Genomic DNA, 23,478 nt, shown 5'->3' with positions numbered 1-23,478 from the left:
CCCAAGATCATCCAGTCAACCAAACCATGGCACTAAGTGCCCCATTCAGTCTTTTCTTGAACCTCCAGGGATGGCGACTCCACCTCCCTGGGCAACCCATTCCAATGCAAATCACTCTCTCTGCCAACAACTTCCTCCTAACATCCAGCCTGGACCTCCCCTGGCACAACTTGAGACTGTGTCCCCTTGTTCTGTAGCTGGTTGACTGGCAGAGGAGACCGACCCCCACCTGTCTACAGCCTCCCTTCAGGTAGTTGTAGACAGCAATGAGGTCACTACTGTGCCTCCTCTTCTCCAGGCTAAACAACCCCAGCTCCGTCAGCCTCTCTACCAAAGCCTGTCTACCCAAAATACAGCTCAGAGGCTTTCTTTCCTGGTGGAGTAACTTTGCAAATACATAGCTTAGCCTGGGAAGTTAATGTCAGAAGAAATTCCTTAAAGTTATTATTCTAGTTTGAAAAGATACTTGATTACCTACTGTTTGACTCCTCCCTGTGTATTGGTTTGTAAAGGAGTAGTTAGATCCTTATCCTATTTAAGTTCTGTCATTTCTCAAGTAATGCTGTCAAATCGTGTTGGTACACTATCTAGTATTCAGTGTGATCTCTCACTGCATGCACCTCAGATGTCCAGCTAGAATACTTAAACTGAAAATTACAGAATACTGTAGGTTTTCTGCACCAGGAAGCTTTTGTTTGCCCTGAGAAATGAAGGAATGGAGGAAAGAACATAAATTAAGCAAGTGTTTGAATGCTTAGGATAATACAGAATTTTCTGCAGGCTTGTAAGGAGGTTTTAACTGCTGTTAGTATATGTGACTAATAGGTCTGTGGAAATCTTATCAGTGTTTAAACATTGAGAGCGTGGAATGGTAGGAAGCTTTTTCTTCACTCCTGTTTTTCTTGGTCTCATTTTGGATTTTTTTGCACATGTAATTCTGCTTTGCTCTCTGGACCTCAAGCTTGCACTTGGCCCCCTTGATCCTTATACTTTTTTTGCCTTTCTGTTTTAATTCTTGTTAAATAATGTTTGGTAGTGCACCACAAAGCAAACATCCCCAAACTCTTCCGGCCTGTCTAGGTCAGGTTAACTGTCTCACAGCTAACTACTGGTACTAGTAGGAAATACAAGGAAGAAAACCTTGACATCTCAAATGCCTGTGGAGTCTGCACTTGGCAGTAAAACCAGTGCATAGGAGAGCCTGGTATGTTTGGCCCTAAGGCAGCCAGAAAAATGTGTTACTGGCTGTTTCAGCTTATCCATAGCAGAGTGGGAGGGAGATGTCTGCTGCTGGCATTCTGAGAACAGTTCTGGTTGAGCAGTATTGTGCTTAAAATGGAAACGGAATCGCTATGGAAACTCCACGTGGTGGTAAGATTTAGCATTGCAGTTTGGGCTGGGCTTTAGTCTTTGTCTTTGCTCCACCCTGCAGAAGTTGTGAGGAAAATCTAGTTGAGTCGGTGCTGGTTCTTCGAGCATTTTATCAAGTGCTGCAGATAATGAAGAAATGAATCTTTCTGTATCCCTGCTTAGCTGGGTGCTTCTTTGAGCCAGAACAACTGGTAGTGTAGCATTACAGTGAATTCAGAGTTGCTGTAGCTGGAATGAGTTTTATTTGGAAGTGGAGCTTACTTGCCTTGTAGTGCTTTTAAACGTTTGGAGTTTACATTCTGTTTTATTTTTGCTTTTGGGTAGATAAGTTTAAAAGATGGATACATGTTAGCTATTAAAAAACTGAATGTACTCTGTTTCTAGTGCTTTGAATTTAGTCTAATGTATCTTGTTAGGTGCTTTAGCCAGAACTTAAATTGACAAAGCTGCACAAATATTCAGAACAAATCTAGATGGCACTTGCCAGCTGTCCTTTGAAGTCCTGTGAATTCTGTAAAGACTTGATGATCTGTGAGGTCTCTTCCAACCTTGTTGATACTGTGATACTGTGACCCCAGTCTGAGAAGCAGCAATCTCTTACTACTTCCCTAATACTGTTTTTCAGGTTTTTGTTACATCCCTGCAGTGAGGTGGAAACTAGTGGATAGTGGCTTTGGAGTGAAGGCATGGGACAGTTACTCATGAGAAATGTGACTGGAAGGCTGTAGGTTCCCATCCCTTCTTGGTGAGCTTTTGGGGAACTGTCACATGTAGATTAGAAGCCATTGTAAATTCACTGATGTTACACCTTCTGTAGGGTGTGGCAAGAATCAGCTGAATGAGTGAGCATCTAAAGCATATGGGTGAAATAAGTATGGAGTGTGTGTTCTCAAAGCTTCCTGTGTTTGTGTTCTGTTTGTAAGTTGTTAAGGTTAATGTGTCCAGCTGCCTCTCCGCAGTTTGAACACAAGCTTAGACTTGCTGCTGACTAGGACGAGATGTGAACAGACACGGAGTGTGGACCTGTTGCGAAGGTCACAGTGGGCATGAGAGTCAGAAGCATGGTGTGCTCAGATTCTTTTAAGGCATTTGGGAGTGCTACGGTTGAGATGAGACTTGAGAAGGGGCCCTTGACCCCAAGAAAGCTGCTGAAGGTGCCTGGAAAACCAAACCCCCACCCTTTTAGTTTTTCAGACATTCAGAAAGCTTTTGATATATAGAGACATAGATGTGTTGTAGTCTAATTGTGTAAGCATCCTTTTTTGAACATACTGATTTAGGACCTTTGACAAATCTAAAAGACTGTGTGACCTAAAGCATTCAAAAATGTCTTGACAACTTCATGAAGCTATTTATGGTATGTATCTAGTAGCTCTGCTTAAAGAGAGTTTGGGGCATCAGTGAAGAGCTCATTCTTCAAGTCAGTTGAATTTTCAGGTGCCAGCCTTGATGTAGGATCTTTTCTATATGTGAGTGAGGAAGTATTGTTTGTACTTCCTTCTGTGAGAGATATCAGAATATCTTGCCACTTCCCCTGAAAGCACTGCATTATTTGGGCTTCCTTCCTTTTAATGTCTGTTTACAAGAAAACATAACACAGAGTTCTGTTTTGTGAGGGCAGATGTTGCTTGGGACATCTGGAGGTCATTTTAGTCCAGCCTCCCACTCAAAGCAGGGCCATTGCCAACACTGTCTGAGGTCAGTTACAGCTTTGCATAACTGAGCATTTTAGATCTGCTGCCTGTAAGCTGTTTAGGTGTTAGGCTACCCTCCTAGTGTCCAGTCTGAATGTGCACAGCTGATAGAATTTCTGAGAACTTGGTTTCTTTGCCTCTGCTACTTCCATCAGGTAACTTGAAGCACCTGTTAGATTTACCCTTAGCTGCCTCTGCCAGAGTGAGCAAGCTCAGTTTCCTCAACATCACTTACCAAGTCAGAAGCTCTAGGCCCCAGAGCTTGGCAGCCCTTTGCTGGACAGTCTTCAGCTTTGCCATATATCTGATTCTGAGGCCTCAAAACTCTTCTCAGTTCATGGTTTATAATAGTAGAGCAGCAGTTGTTCCCCATTTAGTATTTCGTATACATGAGTAAAGAATGTTTCTCTGCTAGAAGTCAATATCTGTACCAAGTAGAAGCAGTCTGCCCTAGTTTTATTTCAAAATAAGGAATCAGAATGATGGGATTCCTAAGGATGATCTCAACAGTTGGAAAAGCAGAAAAGGGTAGATGTAACCTGAAAAATGAAACTCTTCTTTCTTACACTTCCCTTCTGTATAAGAAAGATTGTCTTTTTTGGAAACTTCCAAGGTGAGCTTTGTGGCAGAAATTATATTGACATGCTGGATGCTTCATGGAAACCTTCAGCTGATCAGCTGTGAACATTGACTGAACATTTGCTTAAGTGAACACATTGGAAATTTACCACAGATCAGCATTTGTAGTACCTTGTGAATGTGTAGAACTATTCTGTTGCTGAAGTGGGCAGGTATTGTTATTTGTTCAAAGGGAGGTGTGAAATTAATATAGCAGAACTCAGAATCTCAGACCCTTTGCTCCTGTGTCTTTTGAGTTCTTTGTCCAATTTTAGCCGAGTACAGCTGTGGAACATGTCTCACACCTTAAGTCCTTTGAGTAGGAGAACAGTGTTCACCTGTGGTACTCTGTTGCCACAAGCTTTGTGCCATATCAGATGTAGTACTTGTGATAGGGATCTGCAGGTGATCTAAGATACATGAAATTATGTCTTTAATTTTGTTTGTAGGAAGCATTTCTGGGTGGAATTGAGGTGTGGGAAAACACATATTAAAAGCTTGGAGCACGATTATGTGTCTTGAATCACTTTGATTTCAGTGCTGAGTGGAAAGTATACAAATTCAGGAGAAAGCAGCATGAGGTTATAGCTTTTATCTGTCCCTCCCAGCTTTAAAGCCCAGGTATATACTAGCTGAAAGGGGTAGCAGTACTCAAGCTGAATATCTGCTAGCTCATCAAAGGTGACTTCAGAACTGAAGGAGCAGGAAATTAACTAGTATGGTGCTTAGTAATGGGCTGAAACTGCAATTGATAATTGTAGAGTGAGCTTCAGACTTTGGGTTAGAGACTTTTTTCTCTATAAGACAGCAGTTCTTTAGTAAGGAGACAAATCATAGAATCAACCAGGTTGGAAGAGATCTCCAATATCATCGACTCCAACCTATCCCCCAGCCCTATCCAGTCAACTAGACCATGGCACTAAGTGCCTCATCCAGTAGTTAATTGGATTTCTTACATAAAATTCCCATGGCTGTCTACAACTGTATGGGAAAAAAAATCTACCTTGGGAAGAGCTTGTACTGAATCAGAATCAGGTTCTGCTTTAAGCTGCTTGCTTCTCTCTGGCTCTGTGGGAGTCAAAACCTAAAATGCTCTGGCTAACGTAACTGTATTCTCTTACTTAATAGTAATGCTGAGCTACATGCTTAGATATGTTGTGGGACTGTGGACAAGGGATTATCAAATACAGTCTTGATTGGAAACATCTGAGAGGCCTTAATTTTGGTTTTCTTTTCAAGTGAACATAAACCTCTGTGGTGAGAGTGTACACTTAGAACCTATGTACCGGTGTGCTTGAGGAGTGTGGTTAACAACAGTTTCTCTCAGTGGGTAGAGTATGGAGTGATTTCCAGCAACAGCGTGGCCTGGGCTCAGGAGGAAAACTCTGAACTGAAATATCATTTATGATCTTTCATCTCTGACTTGAAGCACAGCTGCCTATACCATCTGTCCCGAGGCCAGCCAGCTGTGACTGGCCAATGGTTTATGGAGTAAAAAAATCTGTGGTTTGTTGTGATGTTTAAACTGAAGTGCTGCTGAAGGGAAACAGATAATTAATTCTCCTTTTCACTTCTCCCCTCCCCCCCCCTTTTTTTTTTTTAACCAGAGATATGGAAAACTTGGTGGCTGGATCCAACCTTCCTCCTCTTTTTACAGATGAAGATGGAGCTAAGGAAGGGAGTGAAATTGCTGTAACTGGGTAAGCAACTACTTCTTTTTAACCTTCTTCTAGTAGATAGTATCTCTAGACTTGCCAAGGAAACTGTTTCAGTGGGAAGAGGGTATTCTGAGTAATAGAAAAAAAGCAAACATCCAACAAAAATAAATCCTAAGATACTTCTTTGGCCTTCATAGGACATCACAAGACTGTCTTTAGGAGAAACAATAACACTTTTGAACCGATTGAAATGATAATAAACTATTCTTTAAGGTCTCTTATCTTTAGAAGTTTGCTTTCCCAGGATTTTAGTCTTCAAGACTTATTTAGACAATGTGATGGGGCAGAGAGGGAGGATGTATGTTTGCCACAGTGGTTGCTGCTAAATAAATGATTTCTATTAAAGATGTTCTGTTCATCACTGACCTCTCAAAACCAGCAAGAATCTGATATCTTTCATTTTTGTTAGACTGACTCTGCTTTTCCAGACTGAAACAATGGCCTCTCTTAAAAGTCTCAATGACAAAAGAAGTTGTCTTTTTGGAATAGGGCATTTTTGCTGTGTCTTGACATTTGAAGTTGCTTTTCATAGGATGTTAGGGGTTGGAAGGGACCCAAAGAAATCAAGTCCAAACCCCCTGCCAGGGGAGTTTCTCTTTTGTAAAGCACCAGACAGTGAAATTCAGACTTTACAGGCAGGTAAAGTGCTGAAAAGGTCTGAAATGGGATTTACATCTTTGGGACTTCAGACATGCCGGTACAGCTGAGGGACAAGTTCTAATTGGGGTTCTATTTAAGAGATATTCATATATTGAATGAGTTTTCATCAGTGACTGACTACATCCCATTAATGTTTTTCCTGTACATGTAATTTCAAAAACTTCCCTGCTAAAGCATAAGGCATGAGGCTGAAGTGTTCTTCACAACAGTGATTCTAAGAACGTGTGTTGTTCTGCTTTCTTTGACATATACCATGGGAGTATGTATGCTTTGTTCCCTTTCTCCCTCTGTGTTAGTAATATGAACTCAGTCTGATATCTGAAAGACAAGCATGAATCTCTCCAGCCTGTGTCTTCACCAGCAATTATGCTGGCATTGCTGGTTGTAGTGAGTAATGAAAACAAGCTCTTCTCTCTACTTAAAGACAAAATTTCCTGTTAACATTCAACTAACAATTCTGTTAATGTATCTCAATCTTCTGTAGCTGTAGTCTACATTAACAGAATCAATTATTTTGAATATTTCAAGTGGCACATATGTAAGCAACTGTAGATCTGAGTATATATGAACAAAGTAGGTTTGAAACATGCTGCCATTAGGGTAATTTTCATGAATGTAACTGGGCAAGGCTAAGTAATCTTTAACCTGGCTCCAGAAGGCATCAGTATCTGAGACGAGTCTCAGTATCTTAAATTACTTTGCCTGCTGAGCTCAGTATTGAGAATGACTATGGGGTTGTTGCCCCACACATGCTCATCTCTCTCTGCATACCTTCAGAAATATTTCTCTGTGCTTGCCTTTTTTTTTCCTCTCTAGACAGCTTGTGCTTTCTTTCACTAAGGTTGATACAGCTCTGGCAGAGGAACAGTGGCCATTCAGTAGCCTGTTGGGAGCTATTTGTGTTCTAAATGCCCACATCTGTCAAGAGGAGATTCTGTTGAATGAAGTTCAGTCTGAAATCACGCACAGCCACAAACCTTTAAGTGTGTTTGTGGAGAAGTAGATAAAATGCACTGAGAGCTGTATGCTGGTTGAAGATGAGACCATATTTTGAAGCAATGTAGATTAATACTCTGTTTCTGATCCATGTGTTCTCTTGCTTGATGGTTACCTAATCGAAAGTTTCAACAAAAAAGGAAACAAAATAGCACTTTAAAAATCAAATTGTGTTTGACAGCCTTTAGTAAGTATGGTGGTTGTAGCAGTTGCTTGGATACAACAACTAGTTCTTCAAAAATGACTCTTCAAAATATTTGTTTTTCTTTCTAGTGTAAGAACTGAATTATATTTGCAATATTTGTGCATGTTTTAGGTAATTTGGGAGGAAATGATTTGGCAATATGATGATGAAATCTTTTCTTTTGCCTTTATGTGCTTTTTCAGATTAGCTCATTCTGAGAGTTCATTCAGTGGTGGAACTTCACAGTCTGTGAACAACCCGGAATTGGTAGAGGATTTGTCACAGGTCCAACAGCTGCAAAATGAGTCCTCTACCACTGCTGAAAACACTGAGCAGAAGCCTGAAGAGGAGGTGAGGTGAAATAATAGTGGTTTCTGATTGAGGCGAAAGCATGGAGTTCTATCATTAGAGCTTGTCTTGTCTATTCAGATTTTTTTGATAAGGTCACAGACTTTCATCCATTTGCCATTTTCATTGTTTGATTGTCATTAGTTTTCTCCTGTGTTGCACAGCTGCACACAGAGCCAAGGAAAACTGGCAGTCATACCATACAGAGCAGCACAAGTGCCTCTGGCTCAGCCAGCAGAGTCCACAGACTGGTCCTGTAGTTGGTCCCTTTATGGTGACTGAATGTTCAACTGCCACAACTTATCTCTCGTGAATCAGTTAAGTGAGACCATCATACTTTGCTGGGAGTAACTGCTGTCTTTGAAAGCATCATGCACGCTACTTTAGAGTACACCTTGCATACCATCCTGTACAGAGTAGGTGACTGAATCTGAGCAGTGAAGCAACTGAACTTTTACAAGAAAGTGCTTTGGGTTTGTTTTCATAGCTGCATTTGATACTAGTCCTTGTAGTTTGTCTTCAGCTACATGAGGTCGTTGTTCCAGGAAGGAAACTAATGTGGTGGCAGGAACGTGTTGGTCTGGGGAGAGATTAGAAGTACAGAAATAGCTGTATGTATATAGCATAAGAGAATTATGTTGTCCAGAGATTGCACTAGTAGAAATACTAGCCAGGAGGATGAGTTGTAATTATGTTATTCCTGTGAGCAAAATGAGCCACAGGCAAGCCTTGCAATATTTGCATTATTCGCCCCTTTGGAGTTTGCTCATCTCTACTGAGGGTGACTAGTGGGAAAGAAAACCTAAAGACTAAAAAAGTTTATATGCTGTTCCTCCACCCACATGGGGGGTACAGTATACAAAGGCAAAAAAAATTGGAAGGGACAGGATAACTACTTAACTAATGCACAGTCTCTCTGCTTGAGGCAGGTAACTTGGAGAGAGGGTATACAAAGGTGAGAGTAATGACTTTTTTAAACCAAAACCAAACAACTAACCAAAAAAGAAGACTGTTTTCCTTTGTGTTAGCTAAGATGGTAATTTTCTGGGTGATCAGTCCTCAATGGTTTTACAATCAGAAGTTGATGCAAATGTTACTTTACTGTCTGTGTGGATCAGGAGATGGTCCAAACAACTTTTCACAATGAAATCTTTTTGGTTTAGCTTAGAGAATAAAGTCAGGATAGCTTTGAAATAAAGTTTGACATTTGCATTTGTGGTGAGAATGTATTGCAGCAATATGCTCCTGATGAAATGGTGATACTTTTCTTTCCATCTGAGTTTCCTTCCACTTTCCTTTTGCAGCAGCAAAGAACTAAACGAGGAGGCTGGGCCAAAGGGAGAAAGAGGAAGAAACCTCTCAGGGACAGCAATGCCCCCAAATCCCCCCTCACAGGGTACGTGCGATTCATGAATGAGCGTAGGGAGCAGCTTCGAGCGAAGAGGCCTGAAGTCCCTTTCCCAGAGATCACCAGGATGCTGGGCAATGAATGGAGTAAACTGCCTCCTGAGGAGAAACGGGTACCATTCCACTCCCTTTTCCTTGTGGGACTATGATTGCTCTTAAATTGGAATTGTTCAGTGAGGAAGTTAACATAGACTTTTGATGAAAGTGGTACTTAGCAAAGTAAGACATACCAGGTGGCTTAGGTTCACTGTAAGGTTTGCAGAAGAATGATTTTAGTTAGAATGACTAAATGAGCCACCAAAACAGTAATGTTATCCAGAAGCCTCATGGCTTCCCAGCTTGCATACAACTCATTTTTTCTTCACTCCTTTCCTGTTTGCATAGGTGAAATGGATCAGCACTTCATCTGACAAGTTGTTTTTCTTCCCTTCCTCCTGAAGGGGAGGAAACTCCCTGAAACTGTTGGACTTTTTTGTTTCAGCGATACCTTGATGAAGCAGATAGAGATAAGGAGCGTTACATGCGGGAACTGGAGCAGTATCAGAAGACCGAAGCCTACAAAGTCTTTAGCAGGAAAGCACAGGACAGGCAAAAAGGCAAATCACACAGACAAGGTAATGAATGGGACAGAAATGTGCTTAGCTAGAAAAAGAGAATGCTTCCAGACAGTCATGTAGCCTGACACATATATGAAGGCTTTGATTTAAAGGCTTGTTAAAAAATGTGTCCTTTCTATGGCATTTGAATCAGCTGGCTGTAAAGTGATGAGATTTATGTAAATGTAACTGTATCTAGATTATGTTGGAGGATGTGCATTAAAAGCATCAAAGTTAAGACATAGCTGCTTTGCTACTTGTTAGGAAAGCTGCACAAGTATTCTGTCTAACTGCTGGATAATTGTGGCTATGTAACTGCTTTAATTACTCGCTTGGATTCTCAAATCTGGAGTGTATTGGGGAATTACTTGTTTGGTTTTACTTTTTCAGATGGAGCAAGGCAACCAGCCCATGATCATGAGGTAAAAACCAGTTTATTCTACTTCATATCAGTGGGTGGATTTTCTGATGATGGAAGTTTATAGTGAAGTCAGTAACAGATAGTTTGTGCCAGCTGAAGACCCTGATCAGAGGTTTAGACTATGAATTTTTCCTCTCCCTGTGCAGTTTTTAATCACGTTAGTAACAACTGAGTAGTCTTGTGTTCACATTAGTGTGATCAAAAATGAATGTACTAACTCTTGGGGCAGTTACAAATGGTTGGACTTAATCCTGAAGATCATTTCCAAGTGAAACGATTCTGTGATTCTATGTTTCTAAATGATTGAAGCTGGAGTGTAAGGAATGCTTAAAACATAGATCTGTTTTGTAATAGATGCAAGTCAGTATAATGGAGCCTTTAAGTATGTGCTGTGTTAAATATTCAAGTTGGAAAATCTTTAATTTGAAAGCTTTCCAAGCAGGAGAGTTTTTATTATCATTTGGTAGGTAAACATTGAGGTAAAACTTACAAACAGTTGGATACCTAGATAAACCTTAAAGTGAGCACCTTTCAGTTGCTCTTTTGAAATACTCATTTTATGCAGCAACATATTTGTGGCTTCCTTGAGAAGAAAATGGTTCAAGTAACCAAACCATTGGGACATGTCTGGCTTAAATCTTCTCCTGTGTGCCCTCTCCTCCAGCTCTTCTGTATGTAAATTTTGGCCAAGAGTAATAATGACTGGAGAGAAAATGCCTGTGCCTTAGTAGAGACCACAAATCTTGTGCATGCTGTCTGGCTGTGGTATCTCTCCCCTTGAAGTGCCAAAGCTTTCTCCAGTTGTGTTACCTAGGGCCACAAGCCTTCTTTTACGGCTTACCAATAAATTGCGAACAAAAAGCAGTGAGAAATCTTGTTTATATGCAACCTCTTCACTTGCAAGCAATAGGCCTGAAAGAGCTGTTTTTCTTTGTGAGCTTTTTTGCCTTGGGAAAGCAATTAAGTTGCTTTTTTAATGTGTTCATTACAATAGTGACAAGGCCACACATTGCTGAGAGGCAACTTCTGGTCTTGTCTACTTCAGAGAAAGAAAGTTTTACTTCCAGTAACATGCTTTGGTAGCATATTGTTGATGTGGCTTTATATTAACTCTTACGGGAAGTACTTGAAGTAAGATTAATCTTTAGAAATACATGGTCCCCAGGATTTCTGATTCCATAGCCACTGAATCTAAGGTTGCCTTTAATTGTACAAAGACAAATTATTAAAAGCTTCATGTTCTAGGCTGACTGTGATGTTTCTATAACCTATAAATTATACAGGAGGCAAACTACAAATTCAGTCTTGGCTCTTATCCTTCGAACAGGAGCTATCATTGCTGAAATTTCACATCATGAAAGCAGCTAGAAAGGAGTCCTCCATACCCTGTGGGGCTTTTTAGCTGCGTAAGATAGTAATTACATAGCTGAAGCAGCAATGTTAGGCTGGCATTCTCTTGTGAAAGGCTTCACCTTTGCCTAGCGTTTTTCTGCTTCCTATTGTAAAATTCCACATGCTTACCACCTGATACACTTGCAGAGCTGTTCTGCAAGGGAGTTGAGTGTTGTCATCCTGCACAGCCAAGGAACAATTGAGATTGCTTTTAGGAGTGTATACTCAAGCTGTTACTGGAAGCAGGACTAAAGTTGCTTGTTGTCTTGCTGTCTTCTCCTATCCACAATGACTGTTAGAATTGTGTTTGTGACTACTAGATATGATCTGATTCAATTATTTCTTCAGAGAATGTAAGAACAGACTTCTTCTTCTCCCCTTCTCCACTTCAGTGTTCATGATTCAGTTTCTGTGAATCAGTGTTAAACTAATTTTTAATATTGTGCATAGAAATTACCTCCAAATACTACTGCAATGAACAGTTCAAATGCTAATGAAAATTGATGGAAGGGAGAGGCTTGAGAAAGTGAGAGGAGGCCTTTCATGGACAGATACAGGCGTGAAAAACAGAGGTGTTGTGTGAATGAGCTGATCTGTGGGTATGAAGTAGAATGCTTTTCTTCCTCTAAATGCTAGTTTCATAAGTATATAGTAGTATACATAAGAAATGTCAGACATCAGTAGTGACCAAACCATTGCTAATTGCTTTCTGTTGTTTTGTTATGTCTCCTTCCCTCAAGCTGTTTGATGCAGAGCAGGTGTACATTCATTCAGTCATTTACACACCTTACTTGAAACATGTCAAGTATTTATGCACATCAGGGAGATTAGGCATTGCCTGCTGGTATCTACACCTTTAAGACAGGTAAAAGGCTGCCATAGTGTGGGCACACAAGAAGAAAACTATCCACTCTGACAATATTTTCTTGTTAATGAGCATATTTATTATATCTGTTTCTTGTGTTGTCTGTACTGGACCATACAAGGAAGGATCATCTTAAGCCACCCCAAGATCTCAGCTTTCTCTTCACTATGTCTCTAAGAAGTCTCTCTGATTTGTTCTGGAACCTCCAAAGATCAATCTCTGGTTTAATAACCAAATGCAAATGATATTATCTATTGACACTGGAAGCATCTTAGTCTTAAGGCAAATGATAGAAACTGTTTTAGATCTCTTTTGATTTGGAGGTTGACAAAATGATGTGTAACCTGAAGAGACTGGGCCTTTTCAATAGGAGGTAATAAAAACCTTACCATTTTAATCCTGAGTGAGCTTTAGAGTGGCTTAGGTATTTTGAAGTTCTCAGGAGGATCTTCTGTGTATCCTCCAGCAGAAGAGTGCTGATGGCTTCCATTATCACTCTTTTGTTAAGTAGAATTTCTTGGTTGTCCTTCAGAAGCTGAACAGTTTCATCTAATCAATTTAATTTTTTTTGGTGTTTTTTACCTGAAGGACTTGTACTCTGGGGCTGCAAATAGCATACCCTGTCTTCTTCACAGCACTCTCTCTTCCACCATCTATTCTCTGAGCCAGCAATGATCCAGACCACTGGATCTTTGCATACAGGTAGCAATAGCAGGTAAGATGGATGCCCTAGAAACTTTTTAACCAAGCTTCATAACTGACAGCAAGTCTTTGTACGTATTAGTAGTGAGGCTCTAGATTTTGGAGTGAAATTAATCCCTAACAATTTAGGGAGTGTTCAGACAAAACGAATGTAGTATGCACAGTACTGTACATGACTTCTCACTTCTAAATACATATTCCTGAGACTTTGTCTATGGCAGCAGGTGTCAGATCTTCAGTGAAGAGTGTGTGTGGTCATGAATCCGCAGCAATACCCTACTGTGTCTCAGATCTGGGCAGACTTGTGCCTCCTCCCTGAAGTCTTGCTTGTTTCTAGTGTATCTGCACTTGATGGAGGCCAAGTGAGCTTTGTGCATTCTCTCAGCAAATACAGAGCTTCCTAGCTGTAATTCTACCAGACAAAAGGCTTCAGCTTATCTTTTGCTTCAAAAACAATGCATTGATAAGTCTTCTCAGGTAAAGACAGAGTATCTAAAATTCCATCTTGCCTTGTCTGTCTTGGTTGGCTGCCAATTGTCATTCAGTTCACCCTGTCTAGCCTCTTTATGTAGCTGACACCAGTGTGATACGCTGAACTCAGGTGCCAGAATTCCCTTATCAGCTGTTAAACATTTAGGTTTTCTGCTGGGCACTAAATCGTGTTTGACACTACATAATTTTGGAGAGTGAGTTCATGGTATATTATCAACCATGGTGTTCGAGAGATTCCAAAAGCTTTTATTCCCCATGTTCTCTAATGCTTAGCTTTGTTTCTGTATTAAGTAATAGGTTAATTGTGGTTGCTGCAGTCTATCAAACCAAACGTGTGTTGGCTTTGTCAGTTGCAGTGCTGACTTTAAAGCAAACAATCCTTGTTGCTTTTCACATGCAGAAACGATATGTGAAGCATATTGTGGTAGGTTTTTTTTAACTTGAGTAAAATTAAGTTTTTTAGTTTAAGTCACAGAGCATTTCCTGATTTAAAAGTGTTGTGGTTTTGTCTTGTTTCTGGTTTAAGAAAGCCTATTGTAGTCATAAACCCCAAATAGGTGTCACATCTTCTGTACCTGAAATGCTTTTGTAGATTTTAATAAGTTCACATATGTGAGTTCACCACCTTCATCAGAAGTTAAGAGATCTGAAAGTCGACAGGAAACCCTTGGATGCAGGCTTTATCTTGAGAGGGCAAACTCCTCTGTCCTCAAAATATTTTGCAGTGCTTGGCTTAGCAGTATGCAGGAGATAACAGTGCAGTTCTTTGAAGCCCTCACATTAATGCATACCTGCCATATCCAGGGTGATCCACTGCTTTCTAACAGCAGAATGCCTGTACATACTCACCTTTATCATATTCCATAAGCAGGTTTTCCCCACAGACTCCTATGAATTGTGTTTATACACCTTCTTTTCAACAGTGACAGCATCCATCTATATGTTTCAGAAAAGATGTCGCTTGCTTGAAGCACTGTGCAGTTCCCATCTCTTTTGAGCCACAATGCACATCTGTTTGAGTTTGGAGCAGACATTGAATTGGTACACTGTGGAAAAACTGATGATTTTTCCTTTAGCCTTTTCTTTTCTTTTTTGCCTTGACAGTGAAAGACAAAGAAACTTACTGTGCATTTTGCTCAGTTTATCTCCTGTTTGTTGATATTCCTATATTGCCTATTTCAAAATGTATGAGTTGGTTGGTGGAATGCTTTCCAGTGAAAAATATAGATGAGTACAGATAGTTTTAAAACCAGTGAATGATTCTGATGTGTAATGTTGATAGGGCTAAAGAGTGTAATGGTGTGTGGCCTTTGCTAAACCTCTGTCTTCAAAAATGGGACCTAACCTTTGGCCCTTCTTGTTAGGAGCCGTGACTGTCTTCCATCCATTCAGCTCTTTCTGTGCCTCAGGTTTTGGTGTCCTTTGTCTGTGTTCTTATCAAAACAACTATCAATACCTGCAAACAGATGTTTTAGTTGTGTTACTCTTTCTTTTGCAGAAAGAAGCAGACACAAAGGAGAGATCTGTTTTCGATATTCCAATTTTCACAGAAGAGTTCCTGAATCATAGTAAAGGTAAGTTAAACCTTTGCAGGACTCCCTGCTTGTATTTCCAAAGTTTTTGCCAGGTGCTGTCCAGCTGAAAAATCCTTTGTACTCTCCCACCTCTGCTCAAATAATGGCTATGACGGATCAGTGTTTCTGATACCTCTCTATGAACACGGTGGCTACAACAGCAGATTTTCCCTCCTCTGTCTTCCCAAGCTGCCTTTTTTAGAGAATGTTTTTAAGCTTTACTGTTATTCCAGACAGCCCAACCTGCTCTGTAGGATTAGGTAGCACTTAAGATACATAATGAAGATAGTTCAGGCTCCTTAGCAGTACTTTTTATCTTTTTTTACCCTGAATATGTGTAATATTCCATAGTTACGTTTTCTGCCAGTCTATTTGTTTTTTGTGGCTGAATGTCCCAAGAGTTTAGGATATTTTGCCAGGTTTCCTAGAGACATTCTTGACTGAACAGCATTCACTCCTCTTGATCAAGAGAAATTTAATTTTGTGACAGATATCTTTGTTTGCAGGTCTCTTGCTGCTACTACTAGGCTACGTCATTCCAAATGCACTTCAAATCAGACTAGACTCAGCATGATGGAAGTTAAGGAATGAAGTTTTATGATTACAGCTTAGCACAATATCCAAGCAGATATTTACAATACTTACAGCCATATACAGAAATATCAGTTAAAAGTAATACAGAAAGACAATTCCCCTCCCAGAAATCAGAATCCCCAAGAGGGACTCCAAACCACCCTTCCACCTTCTTTCCACCCCTCTACCTTACCCCTGAGTAGAGCTTACTTGCAAGGTGAGGTTGGAGGATCAGCAAGGGGTGTTAGAAAGCAGAGAAGCAGCTGAGGGCACCCCCTGCGACAGAGACACACATGCACTCCCTCTGTGTCTTATCTGTGTTTGTGTTCTTGTTTTTATACATGTCAGCAAGCCTATGAATGAAGTAGACATCAGCATCGTTTCCTCTTCACAGCCTATAATCCAGTTTTTCTCACTAAAATATTCCATTTAGCCTCAAACTAGCACATCAGTTTCCCTGTTCACTTCCATTCTGATCCTTTGAATATCTTTTAATATGTCTGTCTCTTGAAATTGAGTTTCTTGAAGTACTGCTGTAGGCACCATTGGCACTTCCCAGTGTGATGCTTTTGACCCGAAAGTGCACCATTCGTACTCATCAGCTGGGCTCTCTCCCATGTTCCACGTCTCTGGTTGGCATTCACAGCCCGTGAAGCTGAGCTGCGGCAGCTGCGCAAGTCCAACATGGAGTTCGAGGAGCGGAATGCTGCTCTGCAGAAGCACGTGGAGAGCATGCGCACTGCCGTGGAGAAGCTGGAGGTGGATGTGATCCAGGAGCGCAGCCGCAACACCGTGCTGCAGCAGCATCTGGAGACCTTACGCCAGGCGCTCACTACCAGCTTTGCTGGAGTCCCACTGCCAGGTAAGACACTTGACCTTAGAGCTGTCTGACATGTTCAGTTTGACTTCTAATGGTCATGTGAGGATGGGAATTTACAACATGTGGCCTGTTGCTCTAGCTCTGTGGTCATGACTCTTTCTGAGCTTCTGTTGCATTTGACACTGGAATCTTGAAGTGCATGTAGAGGAAGGTTTAGTGTCAGCATTTTATTTCAGCATGGCATTTTTCTTCCCACTACTCTTACTCTTCCTAATAAAGTGAGACGCATACTCTGTCCTTGCTCTCCTTCACTTGTTTTGTGGAAGTGCTACTAAATAGAAGAGACAGGACTTGCAAGTTCCTTGATTAAAGAAAGGCTGCATCTGTATCATGAGTGCCAGGGAATCCACTTAGATACAATGAATGCTCATCTGAAAGAGTTTGTTATCATCAGCTCAGCCCTAAATCAAAGCAAACCTTGCTTGATTAGTCCTGATATCCTTGGGACCACTTGCTTGGCCGAGTTAGTAGGATGCTTTACAGGCTGTCACAAGAGGTGGTGCATGGCACAAATTGTCCTTAGCATAGTCTCCCTGGAGTTGCTGCCATCATCGAACTCTTCTGCAACTCATTTGACTGTGTTAACTCTAGGTAGTGGGGAGACGCCCACACTGGAGACCATCGATTCCTACATGAACAGACTGCACAGTATTATTATGGCCAACCCACAGGAGAATGAGAACCTCATAGCCACGGTGCGAGATGTGGTAAACAGGCTTGAACGCTAGTGACTGGGTGAGTCTTCGCTCTTTGCCTGCCCTCTCTACCTCTGGCACTTGTTCTGACACTGATTCTTGTGCTGATCAGACAGTACAATTGAAAAGCTTTTTTCCTCACAGCCACTGGGGCCAGGTTGACTTGAAAGTCAAATGGGATTGCAAATATCCAGCAGCATTAAAGGGTTCTGAAATTCCCCTCAGCTCCAAGGTCGTTTGTATAAAGACATAAATAGCTGTTTGCCCTATTATTCATTGCATTTGTGTGAGGTGAGTAAGAACACTGCCAGAATGCTGCAAGAAAAAGAAACACGTTCACATTTTAGTAGCAAGGTAACTAATTTAGAAGAAAGTTCCCTCTTTGAGTGAAGCAAATGTGAAAAATTCTGCATTTACTGTAGAACCTGATGGTCACGGAGAAATTGTTTGTCTTGAGAGGTTACTGGTGAAGTCAGCTCTCTGTAAACCAAAACCACCCCACAACTACCTATTCTGTAGCACCTGTGGTCCAGCTCTTCTGGTTGTGAAGGTTTACATCTAAATGAAGGACTGTGTGTGTAGCATTTGCCGAGACTAATGCTGTGGCTTATGCATAAGATTATTACCATGCTCATGATTCTGTGTTTTTGCTTCTGTTTAATAGCTCAGAAAACTGTAATAGAGAAGTGAGCAGAAAAACAAATTAACAAAGCTGTACTAGTTTTTCTGTGCTACAGTGCTGCTTTGCATTTCCCACACTGCTCACTTCCCCACTTGCCCCAAGATTCATGGCACTAGACAGCAAGCAAAAGTTTGCCTACTTCTGTTTTAACTATGTGCATACATACCTGCATTCTTCAGGCCCTTATTATGTAGAGATCTGCGGTACATGTCCTGAATAGTGCTTAGAAATGCAAATAAAGCTCTCTTGTGCCATCTGCAAATATGAAGCCAGGGCTTTTTATCCTTTCTGTTGCTGACCTTTTGTGATTCTGTGTAGAGCAGCTAATTACACGTTCCCCATTATAGAGTGGCTTAAGCTAAAAGATCATTGTCCTTCCAGAGGGTAGCCAGATGGAACGGACTATAGTTCTAAGAGATGACTGAGCTCTCAGCAGAATAAAGAAGTGCCTTTACTGCTGCTATTTATGAAGGAAACAGTTTGTCAATCCAGGTCTGGGATTTTTCAGTAACTCATCAACCTCACCATTTTTGTATAGTGTTTTCAGTTAGCACTTGGGCTCTGGAGGTGAACTGGGGGATGGGGAAGTTTTATGGAAGGTCTAAGAGGGAAAGCAATTTCTCATCAGTCAGTTATTAGGAGGGTGTGTCAGGCCCTGAAAGAAATACTTGGCCTGTAAGTACCTTGCCAGAGAAGTCCTCTCTCTAGGCTACTAAAATCTAGACTTCAGTTCTCAGTTCAGGTAGATTTGCATTTCCTATGTTCCTAAAAAATGCCAGTATCTTTTTCTTGGATAAATTGAGTTCAGCTGTAATTGGTTTGGAACAAGTAATTCTTGCTTTAGAATGCCTCCTTCCAATTTACAGCTGAAAAGTAGGATTTTTTCCCTTTCTTTTTCCTCCCCTTATTACCTTCCCTCTTTTCAGTATCAGAAATGAGGTTATTAAAAATGTGATTAATAGTCACCTAGTTTCATTATATAAAGAGTTGCTTATAACTGGATATAATGATCAAGTAATTCACAAGACTATTAATTACATTGACATTTGCTTGGCAATGGTTGTATTTTGTGACAAAATCTTTGGAGATTGGTCTTTATAAGCTGCAAAACTAGAAAGAAGTAGAGCTTCTCTGGAAAAGAGGGAGGCTTTGAATAAGAAAGGTTCAGCTGGCAGCCAGTAAACTGCATCAGCAAACTGTCAGCATCCTTGTTCCTTTGTTAAGGTGCACATGGAGTATATTAATTCTCAATGTAATCTCTGTCAGCCAAATGCTCTTTTTGAGCTTGAGACACATCACAAAGCCATTTCATAGACAAACCTATTTATTGTGCTCTCAAAACCCACTGTACTTCACAGAACTGAAGTGGGTTTTGGTGGCTTAGTACCTTGCATTTAGTGACTATTTGCCTGCACTTGTGTTGCTGTAATGCATGGTAAAGAGCTTTGCTGTACTTCTTAATATTGTGTTTTCAGATAAATCGTCCAAACACAGTGTCACAGTGCCTCTGTAATCCTGGCAGGCTGAAGTCTTCTAACACTTATTTTTCTGTTTTGTCTGTAGGTCTCGTCACCCAGGGATGCTTTACAAAATATTTTTGGCCAGTGTGGAATAAGAAGCCATGAGGGAAAGGACTAGGGGTGGGAGGCAGAACTGCGGGTTTGTCCTGGTCGCTGCCTTGGGTTTGTCAGTGAGACAAACAGATCAAAAAGGCCTGAAGAAGCCATGGCCACCACCCACTAAACATTTGGACCTGTCCTCTGTGTAAATGTTTAAGAGCATGAAACTTCTGTGCCATCTTCACTTCCTGACTGACATAGCTGGATGTGAGGGTGCGTACTTTCTGTTGTCTGGCTGACTCTGGAGATGGAATCTTGCAGCTTGTGGAATGGACTCAGCTGATGTGTTGTAGTGATCTTTGGTGTGCTATACTGCCTAATGTCTTCTAGTGTCTCTTACTTTCACCTTTATCTTATGGGATTACTTTCCTCCACCTTTTAGGTTCTTCTTTTGATCTGGCTATCTGATACTTGGAGTGCTGGATAGCAGTACTTGCGTTCTCTGCTGTAACAGGCAGTCTTCCCTGGTGCACTGTCTTGTCCTGCCCTGCCTGCCATGTCTATATAAGCTTCTCTTATGCAGAATCCTGGGGTTTTTTTTGTGTTAGCCTGCACTTTCTACTGTGTGAGTATGTTCCCTGCTAGATGATGGCTGTGATTGGTGCTTTGTGACTTGATTCTACTATGAGACAGACTTCTTTGGTTCTTCCTGCCTTCAAGCACCTCTCTTGCACATAGCTTCCTGCTCTTCTGTAAAAGTCTCCTGTTATCTCTTGAAAGTGTTTGGTAGGGCATTTTGCTACCACAAAGGTCAGTGGTTATCAAGATCAAGTGAAATGTTAGTTCTTCTCAGCAGGGAAAATAAGAATCTGCATTATTTCAGATTAAAACCACAAAGCTTGTCCTTCCTCTGATAGGTTGCTCAATCTAATGTTACTGCCTGGGTTTTGAGAGGATGATGTCGTGGTGAGAGTGGTATTCTGCAAAAAGATAAGTGGCAGAGGGGCAGCACATTTTTTCTGCCCTCCTGAAATCACAGTGCTGGGAAGCAGTGTGCCTGGAAGCAGCACCTGTATTTTTGCGTACGTTATTAGAGCAGAGGTTATTAGCAGCTAAGTCCACATAGCAGCCCACAGAATTCTGCATTAGAGCCCATAAGTGCTTTCACCTTTTGCATAAAGTACAGCCTGTGGAGCATATTATGTTCCAGTGTGACCTAAATGGCCTTGGACTTGCATCAAGTAGACCTCTGCATGCTGGAGTCTACAGTCTTGCTGAGCTATGCTGTACCTCCTGTCAAAGATGAAGGCACCTACTGTCTGCGCTAACTCATGCAAATTGTTTGCCGCCCTTTGGTTCCTGTCAAATTGTTAGTTCAGTCTTCGGATGAACACTTGTTGGACTCCTCTGGGCTTTATGGTAGTGGTGAGAATGTTCTTTCTTCCACATGACAATCTCCTTGCTCCTCTCAGGATTTCCCTGTTATGAACTGGACTTTGCTTTCATTGCTGGAACGTATTGCAGACAGAATCACTTAATGTGTTTGTAATGTGAGTATTTGAAGATTAAAAAGCAGTTTCTTCTTTTCCCGTGCTGTACTAATGGACTTCATGCTTGCCTGAAGCCATCTCCAGCTCAACACCTTTTATGTCAGGTCTCCATGTAGCTGGTGGGCTTGTTGCTGTAGCCAAGGAGCAAAGATTTCCATGTAAATTCAAGTCTTCCTTCAGGGAGGAAACTCCTTTCTCTCGTCTTCAGTCTCATTCTCAAGACTTTGCAAAAAGAAACCTCAGTTTGATGCATTTACCTCCATTTTCCCTAGCATGGATGAGAGCAGCTGGTGTTGGTATGGACTTCTGTGGATTCTATAACAAATAATGTGCAGGGTTAAAAATAGTACAAGTTAATAATGCCTCCAGAAGAAGCATGGATACTTTCATCTCCTCTGTGTGTCTTGGGTTTTAGAATTGATAATATTTGACTTTTATTGAAGTCGCCAAAATGCACCACACAGCCAAAAGTTGATTCTGAGTTTCAAGTCTGTGGCATCTTACCTAATACCTGGAGCTGCATGCTATAAGGACTCCAGAAATTGCTGGGTTTTATGCTGATAGGATGCAATTCCAGGCTCTGCAAGTACTGTAAATAAAGTGTGGGGGCTGCAGGGTGCCCCTGTCTGCATCAAGTTGTGGCATACCGATAATAGATAGTAGTATGCGAGCGTTATGGGACAGGAAGCTTAAGGTGATGTTATTAGGGGCTGACAAATCTCTTCCTTTCCCCACAAGGAGGGAGGGGAGGTTGTTTACCCATCTGGAAGCATCTGGGGAAGCCTGAGTTCTTGCTTACCGATGATGTGACAAATGATGTTTTGTCTTGTGAAGAAGCTTCTTATTTGCATTGATTAACCCTATAAAATGGATTCTGCCTTTCCAGTGTTTTCTGAGTGTCACTTCAGTTTACATTTTTCAATGTTGACTGATGAAAAGACAGTAAAAAATGAAGTGGGTGTCAGGGAAGGGAGCAGGATAAAGTGCTTTTGTCACTTAGAGAAATGTCAAGAGAAATATGAAAACAGAACCCATTTGCTGGATTAATGTGTTTGGAGTTGTTGAGATGCCAAGTTTTCTGTACAATGTTTTTGTAATTAAACTTTGGAATTCCTTTGTTTTTAAGAAGTTGATGTGCTTGTTTGACACTTGCTTCATTAAAATTGTTCAACGTTGAATCCATTCTGATTCAGTTTTCATAAAAGAACTATTACTAGCATTGCCCTCTTGTCCAACAGATTATACTGTGAGTCTCTCTCCGTGAGCTCTTTTTTGATGTTCTTGTCCTCCTTTGCTGTAATTTACTACCACAATATTTATTTTCTTCTCCCATAAGAACCTTGCTTTCTCTACTTGGTGTTCTTTACCCATACGAGATTGTTATCATGTGTGTTTCCTTCTGCTTGCTGAGTATGGAGCCTAACTGTATGTAGCCTCATGACATTTGTACTTTAAATGTAGTTCCTCTGAGTTTGAATGAGTTCTGCCTGCGCTTAGGTGTTTTCTGAGGTCACTGTGTTGTAAGCAACCATGTCTTTATTTTGCTTTTGTGGTCACATCTCCTTATTTTGATTGCCAAATTAATGCCTGATCTTTTTATGTACCAACAGGCTTGCTTCAGATACTACCTGCAATTTGCTATCAGAATGGTGAGGCATTGGAACAGGTTGTCCAGAGAAGTTGTAGATGCTCCAAGCCTGGAACTGTTGAAAGCCAAGTTGCATGGGACCTTGAGCAATCTGGTTTAGTAGGAGGTATCCTTGCCCGTGGCAGGAGGGGTTAGAGCTGAATGATCTTTAAGTTCTCTTCCAACTCAAACCGTTCTGTGATGATTCTATGACTATGACCTGAAACAGACTGCACACTGAGATTTACAGTGCTTTGGAGATCTCATACAACACCAGTTACAACATTATAAAGATACAGAAGGAGCACAGGGGAGTACCCTGTGGGAGTAAAGAACCACGTGGGACAAACTAGTGCAGATTTGGAGAAGGTAATAGCAAAATGGGCACACTAGAAGGGAAAAAAAACTAGATTAACTCAAAGAGAGATCCAGTTCCTTTGCAAGCTGTGGTGCTGCAGCTGATGTCAGGAGTGGATGGTGATCCATCATGCTCAATTTCAGACAATGTAGTATATTACTTCCACTGTTTTTTCCTGTTTGTTACCCTTGGTTTACTCTGCTGCCGGTCAATTAAATGGATGATTAATAATCATCTAAGGGAAGTTAGGGGGATTTGAGGACTTCTAAGAGGAAGAGATCACTTCCTGTTTCCTTGGGCATGTTCCTGTTGATAATATGTTTGGAATCTGAAATGAGGTCTGTTTTTGTAAATCTTTAGTTCAGCTGTGTCCTTCACAGTCTCTTCCTACCGTAGACCTTTTCTCCTTGTGAGCCATGAATAGTTTTGCTGCTGTTTTCTTCCTCCTTGTTTACAGTATTTCAGGGTTTTTTAAAACTTTAACCAATTTGGAATGCATTAATAATTTATAATCTC

General features: G+C 41.0%; 1 protein-coding gene across 8 annotated transcripts in view; it reads left to right on the top strand.

Annotated features, from left to right (window-relative positions):
* HMG20A (high mobility group 20A) overlaps window positions 1-23,478 on the top strand; it is a 194,620-nt gene that overhangs the window by 17,676 nt on the left and 153,466 nt on the right. For 4 of the 8 annotated variants that reach the window (XR_010305318.1, XR_010305320.1, XR_010305319.1 and 1 more), the window contains exons 2-11: window positions 5,291-5,383; window positions 7,445-7,592; window positions 8,894-9,109; window positions 9,478-9,610; window positions 9,983-10,014; window positions 14,963-15,038; window positions 16,258-16,473; window positions 17,083-17,226; window positions 19,432-19,700; window positions 22,588-22,973. Coding sequence is in view for 4 of the 8 variants with exons in the window: in XM_064157311.1 (XP_064013381.1) it covers window positions 5,295-5,383; window positions 7,445-7,592; window positions 8,894-9,109; window positions 9,478-9,610; window positions 9,983-10,014; window positions 14,963-15,038; window positions 16,258-16,473; window positions 17,083-17,219 (1,047 nt within the window). In the remaining 4 variants the exon portion in view is untranslated. Of the gene's footprint in view, window positions 1-5,290; window positions 5,384-7,444; window positions 7,593-8,893; window positions 9,110-9,477; window positions 9,611-9,982; window positions 10,015-14,962; window positions 15,039-16,257; window positions 16,474-17,082; window positions 17,227-19,431; window positions 22,156-22,587; window positions 22,974-23,478 lie in introns of those variants that run through there. The other 4 variants (XM_064157311.1, XM_064157310.1, XM_064157309.1 and 1 more) reach the window with 1 other exon arrangement.

Source organism: Pogoniulus pusillus, chromosome 17, assembly GCF_015220805.1.
Source record: "Pogoniulus pusillus isolate bPogPus1 chromosome 17, bPogPus1.pri, whole genome shotgun sequence".
Taxonomy (NCBI): Eukaryota; Metazoa; Chordata; class Aves; order Piciformes; family Lybiidae; genus Pogoniulus; species Pogoniulus pusillus.
The sequence above is the reverse complement of the archived record's forward strand: the minus strand, read 5'-3'. Positions and strand labels throughout refer to the sequence as shown.